Raw genomic sequence first — 14,258 nt, forward strand, 5'->3', positions numbered from 1 at the left:
AAAAATGGGCCTCACAAAGTAGCATAAACAAGGACACACACACACACCTCCCAGCTCCTAATGAATGCATCAGTGAGTTGTGCTGCTTCTAAACTTATTCCATAAACTTTATAACATTCTTGGTGCTTTGTTGCACCCAAATGTTGCACTTTTGAGGCTATAAGCTCAAGAAGTATTATGTATTATTCATTATGTATTATGTATTATTCATTATGTATTATGTATTATGACTAAAGGGGGGTCTGGCAGCGACTAGCACCACCCTCCTTTGACAAAGGTTGCCCAGTCAAATAGAAAATATAGATATTTTTCTAGAACATCATTGAATCAAAGTGTGAATCTATTAATTTACACAACATTCACTGTGTCTGGAACATTTTTCATTATCATGAAGACTTTAGAAGAAACTTGGAATTGTTTTAAGATCTATATTTCCACCATGAAAGCAGCAGGATTAGATCAAATCCTGGAGATTAGAATAGTGGTATGACTAGCATGAATCTTTTTTAATTGTATTTATTCAGTAGCTGGTAGTTGAATACACGCGTTGTTTCAGAGATGTGTACTCTGCATGCAGTTTCACACTGTGTATTCTCTAAAACATCACCTTTTTGATAAACTGATGGCAGAGTGGTGAATCTCAACAGGACCCAGATAACCCCAATCCTTATGCAACCCGGGTGGCCGGAAATCAAGCAGCCAGTAAAGGTAAGTTCAAAAATTTACTGAAATAAAATATTTCTATCAAGGCAACTGTCATGTTACAAACTTTAGGTATTATTTAGTCTATAATGCATGATTTAAATAGAATTTACTGAAATAAAAAACTTGTATTACCAGTTTAAAAAGCTGAGTCCATCAGTTCGTCACAGAGTCTTGAACACTTGAACACACAAGACAAACAACCGGAAACACAAACACGTAAAGGATTTTAAATGTCTTCTTGAACCTAACTTTTATGTTAAGGTCCATGTTAAACCCAGACACGCACAGTAATGTCAAACGTAGACCCTGTCTGCACTGATTGTTTCTAAAACAGATCATTTCCCCCAAATATGGACAAAGGTTCGTTTAAACGTTATAACTAAATGCTGAAATACCGTCACCACGGTGCAGGGAGAGCATCCACATTATCCACATACCAAACAACAAAAATACAAACATCTCAGCTTGATGAAAAAGTCTACCCAAAAATAATATTGTTTTTCAATTTTTCACCATTTCGGCTCATGAGCTGTTTGCTGGTGACAGGATCCAAACAAACAGCTTCATGGTTGTTGTGGTTTCTGGGGAGACACCAAGAGCAAAGCTCCTTTTGTCTCGTGTCGCAGGACGACAAGATAAATTTGAATCGCGCCTCTGTCCGTCCATCTGTCTTGAGAGCTCAATGACTTGAGGAATAAGTGAGGTACCACCTTCCATACTGGTGTGTGGCAACATCTAGAAAGATTCAAAAATTGGGTTGCCATGTTAAAATCCAAGATGGCTGCCAAAATCATTATTAAAACCAGTCATTTTGATTATTTGAGGAAACAATACTTTCTATAGCTGAAAGGTATAGTTTCCTCAAATGAGTGGGGTGGTCAAAGATTAATCTTCGGCCACCATTGGCCACCCTCTGGCACCACCGTTGTACCTGGTGATAAAACCGCTCCCTCTGCTTGGACAAGAAAAAAACGACCTCTGTTCTTCTCCACAGTGTAACTCACACCCACTTGTATATCTTACACCAAAAACATTAAGGTTTACTTGTATTCCCTGTTCAGCTCCAGACCAGAAAAACACTCATCTTGAAAACAAACATTCACAGTTCAAACACCTCAGAGACGAGGGACACCAGCGTACCTATTGTTAATTTCTGCTCTTTTCACTTAAACCTCAGTTTGTGTGTGGATGGATGGAAGGTGCAAATGAGCAGAAAATCTACATTTGTCAAAATATAAAGTAAATAAATAAACGACTCCAGATATTTTCTTGTTGCGAGGTGACGTTCAGCAGTCATGCCACAATACAGCCGAGAAATATGACGGTTTCATAAAATCACATTTGTGTTTGTTGTGTTTGCACAGATGAACCTGAAACACATTAACTGTTTTTATTTACTTGTTTGTTTGCTTATTTACCAGTGTTTATTTATCTATGTATATTTGTTTGTTTACCTGTGCTTATTTATTTATGTATATATTTATTTGCCAGCATTTATTTATGTATATCTGTTTGTTTATTTGTTTGTTTGTTTACCATTATTTATTTATCTGTGTATATTTATTTGTTTGTTTACCTGTGCTTATTTATTTATTTATTTATTTATGTATATATTTATTTGCCAGTATTCAATTATTTATTTATGTAGATCTGTTAGTTAGTTTGTTTACCAGTATTTATTTTTGTGTGTGTTTGTTTGTTTATCTGTTTTATTTATTCATATGTTTGTTTACCAGTGTTTATTTATTTGTGTTTGTTTGTTTATCTGTGCTTATTTATTTATTTATTTGCTTGTATATTTGTTTGTTTGTTTACCCATGTTTATTTATTTATTTGCCTCGGTTGTGACTATGTTAAAGAACAAGAACCCCATTAACGACACTTGTTATTTCCTATATTTTATTGATTTTCTTTAACTTTAGAGTTTAATGTTAAGTAATAAAACCGAATTCATTTGTTCATTAATACGTGACAAATAAATGTTAGTTAAGTTACAGTAAAATTTTAAACGTATTTTAAGTTTCAATACAAAAACAATTCTGTTGAAAAAGTTTCAGAGTTGTTAAAAGTTTTTGTTTTGTTTTTGCACAAGGAATAAAAACTTAAAGTCTATCGCTTTGATTTAGCTATATTTTATTTTATTATTTATTCATTATTATTTTATATTTAGAACAATCTTAAAAAATTAAGGCTTTATTTTAGTCCACGACTAGTTTACATTGTGAAGTAGATTTAAATTATTTTCAGAGGTGCTTTAATCTCAGTCTGAAAAAAAATAAAATTTTGGATGCATTTTTTAATTTGAATTCATAATAATCTGGCTAAATAAGGAGGTTTTTTTTTTTTTTTAATAAATCCCTACAGGACTAAAAGCAACTAATGTTTTAGTTTAAACAGGAGCACAAATCGAGCTTTCTATTTAAACTGAACCACTTAGTTTAAACTCGGTGACATCACTTCCTTTAACATGGTCGTCTGTCTCCATCAGAGGCGATGCCCATGGACACAGAGGTGTACGAGAGTCCCTACGCAGATCCAGATGAGATGAGGAGCTCCACCGTGGATCGCACGCAGCTCATTCTGGAGGACGGAGTACTGGGCTCGGGCAACTTTGGCACCGTCATGAAAGGAATCTACAAGATGAGAAAGTAGGCTGCGACAAATGTCTGCAAATAGGCACGACAAAAATACCCCCGTGTATTTTTGTAACGAGTAATCTTCCTCTGTGTGTCAGAACAGAGAAACAGGTCGCCGTTAAAATTCTGAAGAACGATGAGAACAACCCGGCCGTGCGCGAGGAAATGCTGCGGGAAGCCAACGTCATGCAGCAGCTGGACAACCCCTACATCGTTCGGATGATTGGGATCTGTGAAGCAGAGCAACTCATGCTGGTGATGGAACTGGCTGAGTTGGGTCCGCTCAACAAGTTCCTGCAGAAAAACAAGTACGCTGCCGGCAGGACGCGCTTGTTTGACTTTAGAAACGCGCACGTAGGAATGAGCTTGGGTTGAAATTTGAGTTGAAACCAACAGAGCTGTGCTAAACGTTTACTCAGGTTCTGATATTAGATTGACGTTCATGATCAATAAGACTATCTCTTGTTATCCTCCATATGAGGTGAAGTCACATTCAGACCTATCCACAGGAGCACGTCCATCAGAAACATCACAGAGCTGGTTCATCAGGTCTCCATGGGGATGAAGTACCTGGAGGAGAATAACTTCGTGCACAGAGACCTCGCAGCCAGGAACGTCCTGCTGGTCACGCAGCACTATGCAAAGATCAGCGACTTTGGCCTCTCTAAGGCCGTTGCAGAGGAGCAGAACTACTACAAGGTAATTTCATCTGAGGTATTCAGCAGACAGTGACATCATTATTATGCACGTTTTCCTCTGCTAAAAGGTGAGAAGGTTACATCTACAAAAAGTCACCACACTTTCAGAATGGGGCTGCAGTAATGGGGGTGTATTTGTGTGTCTGTAAAGTATTCAACACATTTCTTGAACTACAAATTTAAATGAAAATATATATAAAAAAAACCATGTAAACCTTTACACTGCAGATTTAGTCTCTAAATGTAAACAGATTTGAACCTTTCCACAAAAAGAATGAACTCATGAGATCATTTATCTTTTTTTTACTGTACAATTTATAGAAATTCAATTAAAATGTGTCAGGATTTTGGTGGTCAGGAACGAACCCAGTAGTGCAGACAGGACTCAACTCAGCAGATTACAAAAATAAGTATTTTAATAGAAAATAAAGAACAAAATAATAGCTGACGTGGCAGCAAGACTTACATGAAAACGGATGGTTCAAAGGGAAACTCAGGGAGGACTCAGGAAACTCAGGGAAGACTCAGAAGACGCAGGAGAACACAGGAGACCCAACGAATACGACCCGACAAAGGAACAACACAGAACAGGAGGCTTATATACAAGGACGAGACCAGACGTGATTACAACAGGTGTGAGGAGACAAAGGTGGCAACAATTAAACTGACGAGGAAACACTAGGGAAACACAGACACAGCAAATGGTACCATCCTTACAAAATGACTGGAATTAGCATAAAGACTATAAAAACTGATTACAGTCCATCATTGCAATTCAACAAAACATGCCCAGGCAAACAAGTATTTATACTTTTTTACATTTTAAAACCAGTTCAGGTCTCAATAAAACCTTATTTATGTCTGGTTCCAATCTGTGGACCGCCGTTCGATGACCTCTGCCTTAAACCTAAAACCTTTGCTTTTAGCCACTAGTTTAGAATAAAAAATCAATAGAAAATAAATAAATTTCCATTTTGAACCATGCTGAAACACAATAACTTTGAATGTGTACGTAACTGCAATTAAATTGTGACATTTCTGCAAATGAAGTGCATTTTTAAAGTGTTTCTAATTATGTCTAATCACAGTTTACTCTCTTCTTTGTCTCCAGTCAGTCTCAGTTTGGTTTCGTAAGTTGCCAATCTGTCTCAAAGTTGTCACCGGTTCCTCATGCTTTCTGATTTACTGAAACTAATTTAAACTTTGTGACTATTTAGAACAGACATGGGCAATATATGGCCCGAGGGCCAAAAGTGGCCTTTGGACAATCTCTATCTGGCCCTCAATATTCTTTATTGGAAAGAAAACAACTTTTAAATAAGTTGATGTAAACCTGCATTTTATCAATGAAACTTAAGTCTAAATTAAACATCTTGGACAACTACATCCAAAACGTTTGGATTAAGAAAAGCCAAAAGCTTTTTCCTGAAGTCGTTGTGTTTCCAGAACTAGACTGAACCTTAAAGACTCCACAAAGCAAGAATTTGGTGTTTTTTATTGAAGCTAACACACATACTGTCTCAAAAGCCAGTTTACAAAGAATATGTCTTATATTCCTAAAGTATTGAGGAGACATGTATATCAAGCATGCTAACTTTGCTACAACAAGATACAGCCTGAAATAACTGTTCCAGATCATAAAGAAAATATTTTTACTATTTCTCTATGCGGCCCTTCGATCGCTTTAAATACCTTGATTTGGCCCTCTGACAAAAAATTTTGTTGTTTAGTAGTATCAAACATTTTTAAGAAATGTTCATAATTCCAGCGACGACGCACGGGAGGAAGTTGAGAACTCTCGTAAACATTTCATCATTTTTGATGTTTCTTTGGTTTTACTGTTGCAAAAATACAATTTCCATTCAGGGGACAATGAAACGTTCAGATAACTTGGTTTGTGGCTTCAGTGACGTCCGTGCCTGGGGCACATTAACCCTGTGGTGACACGGAGCTGCAGGATGAACTCGTGTGTTTCTCCTCCTCCAGGCTAAAGGTCATGGGAAGTGGCCCGTGAAATGGTACGCTCCTGAGTGCATAAACTACTACAAGTTTTCATCCAAAAGTGACGTGTGGAGCTTTGGCGTGCTCATGTGGGAGGCGTTTTCCTACGGCCAAAAACCATACAAGGTTTGATGACTCATCCCCGGCCTCGGTCGGGATGACCTCTTTAACACTTTTCACTCGCTCACGTCGTGCACGTGTGTGTCCAAGTTGCAACACGACAGTCTGTTTTACGTACTTTATATACTTTATATATTAAGACTCTGCATCACAAATACTTTGTTTTAGATTTGTAGCGGTGTCATGTTGTTGAATTGTAAACTTGTCTGCATCATAACGAGATGGGCCTGATCCGGTCCATATCGATAATGGTCTCTGGTGCTGGTTTTAGTCTTTGCTTGAAAATTCCAGTCCAGATGCCACAGTCCTGCATTTAACCAGTTTTAGAGAGTTTTGTGATTTTACTCAGTTAGATCCTCACATACTTCCCAGTAGTTTTGTACATTTAAAAAGTGTTTGTGTTTGTGAGATTTATTTAAGTTTAGACAAACCGGCAGAGCTGCTCACGTTAGCCTCAGAGCGGACTGTCTTCATGTTTTAAGGTTATTTTAATGTCCACTAAGATAACAGGACAGCAACTTGTGTCTGTAACACATATTTTCAGTTTTAGGAGCGTCTTTAGTCAAGTTATGAATGTTCTTCGTGGTTTTATACTTCGTTACTCTGGACTTTAACGCCACCTGGTGGCGAGTGTATCTTTTTAGAAAACTAATTCAACTCAGTTTATTTATGTAGCACCAAGTCACATCACTAATGTGGACTGAAATGTTCTCATAAGCCAAAAAAAAAACGTGTATCTTGTTTAAAATATCTGAAGAGTATATTGCGAAACGTGCCCAACCAGAGCCGAGAAGGAAAGTTAAACAGATTAGAGGAAACCAGCTAAGTTTGTTCATCCTGAGCCGTCAGCCTCCGTCTGTACTGGAACTGTCAGATTTAGAAATGTGGACGTCCTGCTGTGAAACTTGAAGCATGTTATAATTACACTGACTGCTGTTGCATGATTGATAACATGGTTAATTTGACTAAGCGCTCTTAGCAGATGTTAAGAATAACCATTTTGTGTTTGTTTTACTAGAATATATTTTACTTTTCTTGTACAGCTGTGTGAATGGATTCAGTTATGTTTAAGGGGCACACAGAAGAGAAGAACAGCAACTGAGGAGATTTTTCTTTAATCCAGTTTCAGTATTAAAGTCGTAACGCTGAGAGAAAAGCCCCCCAGATTGAACCCGGCTCCTGGTTTTTATTAACATCACGAGTACACTTTTACTGAGCGCACTACAAATTACCAGCACAAAACTTTCCTTCGACATCTTTGAGGTGTGTTTTCTGCTGCAGCAGCTCCATCACACCAGAACTTTCTTCAATCCTTCACAATAAAAGCCCCAAACATACACATGTAATGTTGACCTCGAAACACTCAGATAATCTGGAGCTTACGAATTAATTTTACGTTCTTATTATTGTTGCTCGGTGGTAAAAGTCGTGCTGCAGCCAAAGGACTTTGAAGACATTGTGTGCAGGTTGTGCACAGTCCAGCATGAACAGGATTTGTGCTAAAGGAAGTTTCTCATTTATAAGAACCCATTCTGAAGTTTAACGTTGATTTACACGCCTAACATGTGATCAGAGGCCTTAGTGTCAATTGTTTTTATTGCTCTTTAAACCTCAAAATAACTGTTCTCATTATTTCGACTTTGACTTTCTTCTCATCATTTGAAGTTAAATAATGACGTGCTTTATTCTCGAAACACAAAGTAATCATTCCAAAGTGGTCCTCACCTTTATTCTGACGTGTTCACAGGGGATGAAAGGAAACGACGTTATGCAAATGATTGAGAGTGGGAAACGCATGGACTGCCCAGTGAACTGCCCACCAGAGATGTCTGACGTCATGGCAGCATGTTGGACGTACAAGTAAGTGACATGAGTCACATCTGGGCATTACAGGAATTAATGGTCAGTTTTTATTAAAAAGCATAAACTTTTTTAACTGTTTTTTGTCTTCCAGGGTGGAAGAAAGGCCTTCGTTTACTGTCGTCGAGCCAAGACTACGAGAGTATTACTATGACATCTCTACACACTGATTCTATAGATTTTATGATAAGATGCACACTCGTGCTCCGAGAAGCAATTTGTCGTCTATAAGCCATTAATCATGAATGTCTTTTGAGTTACAAACTTTGCAATAAAGAGACTGAAATGCTGGGATTTGCGCAGAATTTCAAATATTTTGAGAGCTGCGGCTCAGATTGTTCATCATCCAACGTCTACTGTGTGTATTAAAGTACAGCCATGAAGAGAAGCGCTGCATGAAGTGAGTGTGGAGCTACATCTCGTAACGAGTGACAGAAAAGATCAGTCAGCACGACTTAAAGATGCAACAAATTCACCTATTATTATGCATATGCCATGTATTTTCTTTTATATTCTTATTTTTAATGACATGAAGAAGAAGTTTATGACTTTTTTTAGTTAGAAAAGGTTACAGCTCACGATGTAGCATCATCATTTATTTGTGCTTCCAACTGAACGCTGCGAAACTTGTGAACGCTGTCACACAACGTCATTAAAGTTTTATAGATAAACTGCAAAGGGTCTCGTTGTTTCAGTGGAACTAGAGGCTTCTGGCTGTTCTCAGACACAGAAGTTGTGTCATTGTCTAGGATCACACAGACCACCCACAGAAACCACATGTTTTTTTAATATACTGTCCTTTTATTTACAAAAACATTGTGAAATTAATCTTAACCAACATAAGATAAATCAGTACCACTTTACAATAAGGCTCCCGTTATAGACGCTAATAAATTGTTTATAGATATGTTATCAATTCCTCTATAAACACTTTATAAATCATTAATAACTGCTTATTATGCATTAATTAAAGGTGACCTAGAGACAAAACTGACCAGTTTCTTGCCAAATCTGTTCACCTATATATTTTATCTAGAGTTATATTAAACATTTCAGACCAAGTTACTACCTTGTAAGCACAATAAATATATTTAAACATAGTTCTTTAGCATATAATATTAGTTGTAGATACTTATAATGCTGTGATAAAGTACAATATTGTATCCTAAAAAATAGGTTTACAAATGCTGATTGTGTTTAGTAACTTGGTCTGAAATGTTTAATATAACAACTCTAGAATAAATATATAGGTGAACAGATTTGGCAAGAAACTGGTCAGTTTTGTCTCTCAGTCACCCTTAATTAATGCATAATAAGACGTTATTAACGATTTATAAAGTGTACATAATAACGTATCTATAAACTATTTATTAACATTTATAAGGGGAGCCTTATTGTAAAGTGATATCAGGAAATCGATACATCAGCAGATGAGTCTGTTTAAGACACAATCTTAGCAACGCACCAGCTGGTCAGAATATGACTAAATAGTTTATAATCATTAAAAATAATTATTTACAGTATTTAAAAAAAAAAGTTCCGTCTTTCAGTTTTAGATTTTTCCACATGAGCTCATATAAAGTACGTTTTTTTTTCCCCAGGTTCCAAAATTATTCAAATGAAACCTTAAGTGTAAGAAATGATGCAACAGATTCATCAGGTCATTCAATAAACAAAGACACAATGTGAACATTGTGAGTGGAAACACAAGAAATCGTGTTTAAACTGTAGGTGCAGAAAATCAGAGGGAAATGCTGGGACATAACGCAGGGAGGAAACAATAAAAAACAGGAACAAAAAGGAGTTATCACTCATTAATAACAAACGCAACAAACAACAAAACCTCCTAAAGTACGTACAAACCACCAGGATCACAATGTACGGGACCAAGCAACAAAAACTCCCAGGAGTTGTTTTCTTTGACTTGGTCAGCTTCTCTTACGGCTGTGGAGAAAATGGTGGCCCACTTTTCTTTACGACAGTGCTTCAGTTCAGAGAGGTTTCGTCCCAGGATTTTAATCAGGTTGTTGTGTTTGGGATCATTTTTCTCAACCAGGCCTCAGCTGTCAGACAGATGGCGTTGTTTTGACTGTAGAATATTTTAGTATACAGAGGAGTTCATGGTTACCTGATTAATTGTATTAATTGGCTGCAAATCCCAAATCATCAGCCTTCCACCACCATGCTTGACAGCATTTTGGAAAATGTGGCGTTATTACAGGCAAACACATGTACTTTGGTCTCGTCTGTCTAAAAGTTATTGTTCCTGTAGTTAACCCAGATGCAACTTTGAAAACTTTACTACCTTGATGTATAAACAAAACTTTAGTCATGAAACTACAGTTACTATACACACAACCTGGTGTGTTTATAGAGGCCCACACACAACAAGTGTGTTACTCTGTACCCATCAAGATACATGGGAAGGACCAGTGGATAAAACAGAACACCAGCAGATGGCACACACACACATCTATATATATATATATATATATATATATATATATATATATATACACATACATCATTCTAGTACCATAAGAACCGGAATTCATCATTGTAAAATGTATGAGTTCAATGCTAAAGAGTTAACAGAACATTACAGATGTTTTGTTTGTGGATTTCATATCCAAATTCAAATGATAAAACTTTTTGATACATTTTTATATTGCAGCAGACTGTATAAAGAATTTAACATACGCAGTGTTTTTTTAATGTCATGCTTTTTTTTTTTTTTATATGTTACTTTATACACTGTGGGGAGTGGTGGCGCAGAGGTTAGAGAAGGTGGGCCTGTGATCGGAAGGTCACCGGTTCAACTCCCCGTACCGACAACATCAAAATGTGGGTGGAAAGGGTGAAACATCCACACCTGCCTCCGCCCTCATTTGTCCCACTCTGGGCCCTTGAGCAAGGCCCTTAACCCCCACCATCTGCTCCTCCGGGTGCCCTAGATAGCAGCTCTCTGCTCCACACAGAGGCTGTGGTAGCTCAGTGGTCTGTGGTTGTATCAGGAAGAGCATCCAGCATAAAAATAATCGCCAAGTCTTCGTGCGACTAGTTCATTGTGGCGACCCCTGAAGAAGGGAGCAGCTGAAAAGAACAAACAAACAAAAAAACCTTTATTTTATACACTGTTATTAGCACAGTCTCTTCTCAACGTCTTAGAGCATATTTGTCAAACTCAAGGCCCGGGGACCAAATGTGGCCCTCGTTGACATCTGAAATGGCCCCCCAAGATGTTATTTTAAATGTAAAATACTTTTATCACTTAAATTTTTTTCAGTAATCTTTGATTATGATGTCAAAAGTGCAACAGAGAACATCAAATAAAACCAATCAAACTCTTGTTGAAGAACCTGCAACCAAGAAAAGATGTTGCGTATCTGACTTGAGTTAATGTAGATTCTGAAACTGGCCCTTTGTTTGAAAAAGGTTTTAATTTTGACCCCCTTTTGTAAGGGAGTTTGACACCCCCGTCTTAGAGTAACCCACAGCACAGACACAACCATTCTGATCAGTTTGTTCATTTCCCTGACTTTATCAGGTAATAAAACTGATTCAAAATGATCTAATTAGAGATATTGTTTAAATATACAATAATAACATAAAACCTGTGGGAAACAATGGAAGTCAGCACCTAAAACAAACAGTTTGCAGTGTATAGTAATTGTGCCTTTTTATTTAAGAAATCGTTCATTAGTTTACACAACCTTTAAGCTCATATTGCAAACCAACATGGGGCACTCGGTCTCTTTTGCCAGGGAGGCCTGGTCCTGAAGGCAACCCAACAGTGTGGACGTATCTGAGGGATGGGGCTTCAGAGTTAGTCAAACACAAACGCATGAGTTGTTCTTCAATTGAACAGATTATTTTTTTCTTTAAAATGTTTTGCTAAAACTAATAAATATTCAGGCTAGGAATAAAATCTTGACTATAATTTTGATCATATCAAATATTGTTCCTGTTTGCCACATGTGGAGCATTTTGCCATCCTGTACTAGACGTTGTATCTGCCCTGAGAGTTCCCATCAGTGATGGTCATGGCTACATTCAAGCCCTGGCAGATACGGGCTGCAGTGGCTGCAGTACGTGATGCGCTCAGCAAATGGCAGAACAAACCTCTGACAGTTGAGGTCCAACTTCTATTATCATGTTACATGAAGGGGTTACAATACGTGGATCAGTGATACGTTCTAATCAAATCAGGTTATGGGTCAGTCTTGTAACCTGGCTTTGGGAAAAGTGATCATGATGCCAATTTTTAATCCTGGATTATAAACGAAGTATCATCCGAGAAGTTCTAGTGACAAGAGAATGGTCCAAACACTTTAAACTCATGCTGCCTGACAAACTGGATGATGTTCATCAGATGACAGGGAAGTTATTGATGTAGCAATAAACCAGATCATGTCCACTGTACACATACAAACTTTCACAAACGAGTTAATACAGTCAACCGAGTCTTTAACGTCATCGCCGCTGCGTAACAAAGGGGTCTCAGACATTGGGACATGATCTGGTACACGTGTTGCACAGTGAAAGAAATCGAACACCAGAGAACCTGTGGAATCCCATTTCCATCCCAACAACCATTGGCGCTTAAGGATACGCACTTTTACTGACATGAATGTTAATTTAACCAGGTATATTTTGGCTTCACTGCTAAGCTCAACCCGTTTTTTTTGTGTGGATCAAGACAGCCTCAGCCTGTTTACACTGTGGGATGGTACCAAGCTAAAGAACTGAACAACCAGCTGAGCAAATAGCTCTTGGATTTCCACAAGACTAGACCCCAGACATTGGGATTGGGCAAGTGCACATCTGAAACCAGCATGATGAACACAGGAGCTCCGCAAGGATGTGTTGTAAGCCCCCATTGTAAGTGAGAAATAAACTTCTTAAATCTTCAGGTTATTCCTGAAGGGAAACTTCTTACCCAAATATTGTTCAGGGGAACAAGAATAACAGTTCATAAAGTGCTGAGTGAATTTCTTCAGACCTATGAGACTGAAGGTCGCACTTCATGTCTTTACATTGTTTTCAAGAAGTCAGACTTGGAAATCTTTCTAAATTGTCGAGCAATTTTTCTTAATGTTTTCTGAAGGTCTTTCAGATCATCTTGAACTTGGGTCGCTTTTGCTAAACTCTGTATCAATCTAGGGCCTGATCATTTTCAGACAAATGTCTGACCAGTGAAACAGTCAGGCCCCTAATCAACTGAAGAATGATGCACGTCAGGTTATTTATCTATTCCCCCCCCACACACAGTTTCTTAAGAACACAAAATTCACATCTTTTATTACTTTAGACAGTTTTTATTTTGTCTTAACTTGTCCACCTTCCTCATATTTAAAAAGACACATTGCTTTTTATGCTGTCGGGTGCAGGTAAACAGAGTGAACAGAAACAAATAAACAAAATAAGTCAGTTTTCATAAGATCTTAGAAAGAAAAAAAAACACTAAAAAAGCCATGAGATCCATGGATCAGGATTACAAGTCTGGCTCCTTTTCAAAGGGGCAGAAAGAAAATCTTAGTGGTTTTAAATTACTGCAAATTTCTGAGAACGGACTGATTTTTGTTAATGTTTGCGTTCGGCTGAACAAGATTAGAAACAATTTAAAATGATGTAAAAACCCCAAACTACATCCTACGAGTAAATAAAGTGCAAACAACATCGGTGACAAGAACGGTAGAGCACAAACTGGTGCGTAGTGACACAAAGTGTTCCTTAGATTCTTAACATACACAAAAATCAAATAATAATAATATATATTAAATATATGTATGTATAGAAGATAAATATACATTGGTTTAAAGGTAAACCGTTTCCCGTGAGAAACTGCTGGGGTCCAGGCCTCCAGTATTGGGAAACCGATCCTTCTTTACGCAACTTTTGCTTGTGGTGGGATTCCCCCCGGCTTAGACATGGGACATCTGCCGGAAGGAGGCCAGCCACAGTGGGGACAAATATTCTGATGTTTGGTTCTTTGCAGCAGCAACATGAAGCCACAGGGCAGGCCTGTACGCAACCGCTGGCCAAGGCCTCAACCGTCTGTCTCCAGACTCATATATGAACTTTCTACTTATATCCTCGTATAGTAACGGACTAGAAGCCTGCAGGCCTCATTTTAAACTGCCAACAACCTGAACGCTAAATTGTCACAGAATTTGAAGTAAAACTAACGCAGCCCCCATGAGTTCCCCCACCCTGACTCTGGAGAGGAGGCTTAATA

The 14,258-nt window shown here is 37.8% G+C and overlaps 1 protein-coding gene across 1 annotated transcript in view; it reads left to right on the plus strand.

Annotated features, from left to right (window-relative positions):
• Positions 1-8,194, plus strand: part of syk (spleen tyrosine kinase) — a 24,500-nt gene extending 16,306 nt beyond the window's left edge. The window contains exons 7-13 of the mRNA XM_037691868.1: positions 630-708; positions 3,194-3,353; positions 3,440-3,649; positions 3,851-4,040; positions 6,026-6,166; positions 7,908-8,020; positions 8,115-8,194. Coding sequence (XP_037547796.1) covers positions 630-708; positions 3,194-3,353; positions 3,440-3,649; positions 3,851-4,040; positions 6,026-6,166; positions 7,908-8,020; positions 8,115-8,190 — 969 coding nt within the window. The 3' untranslated portion in view covers positions 8,191-8,194. The remainder of the gene's footprint in view (positions 1-629; positions 709-3,193; positions 3,354-3,439; positions 3,650-3,850; positions 4,041-6,025; positions 6,167-7,907; positions 8,021-8,114) is intronic.
• Positions 8,195-14,258: the final 6,064 nt, after the last annotated feature.

Source organism: Nematolebias whitei, chromosome 18 (assembly GCF_014905685.2).
Source record: "Nematolebias whitei isolate Nwh7 chromosome 18, NemWhi1, whole genome shotgun sequence".
NCBI classification, from domain to species: domain Eukaryota; kingdom Metazoa; phylum Chordata; class Actinopteri; order Cyprinodontiformes; family Rivulidae; genus Nematolebias; species Nematolebias whitei.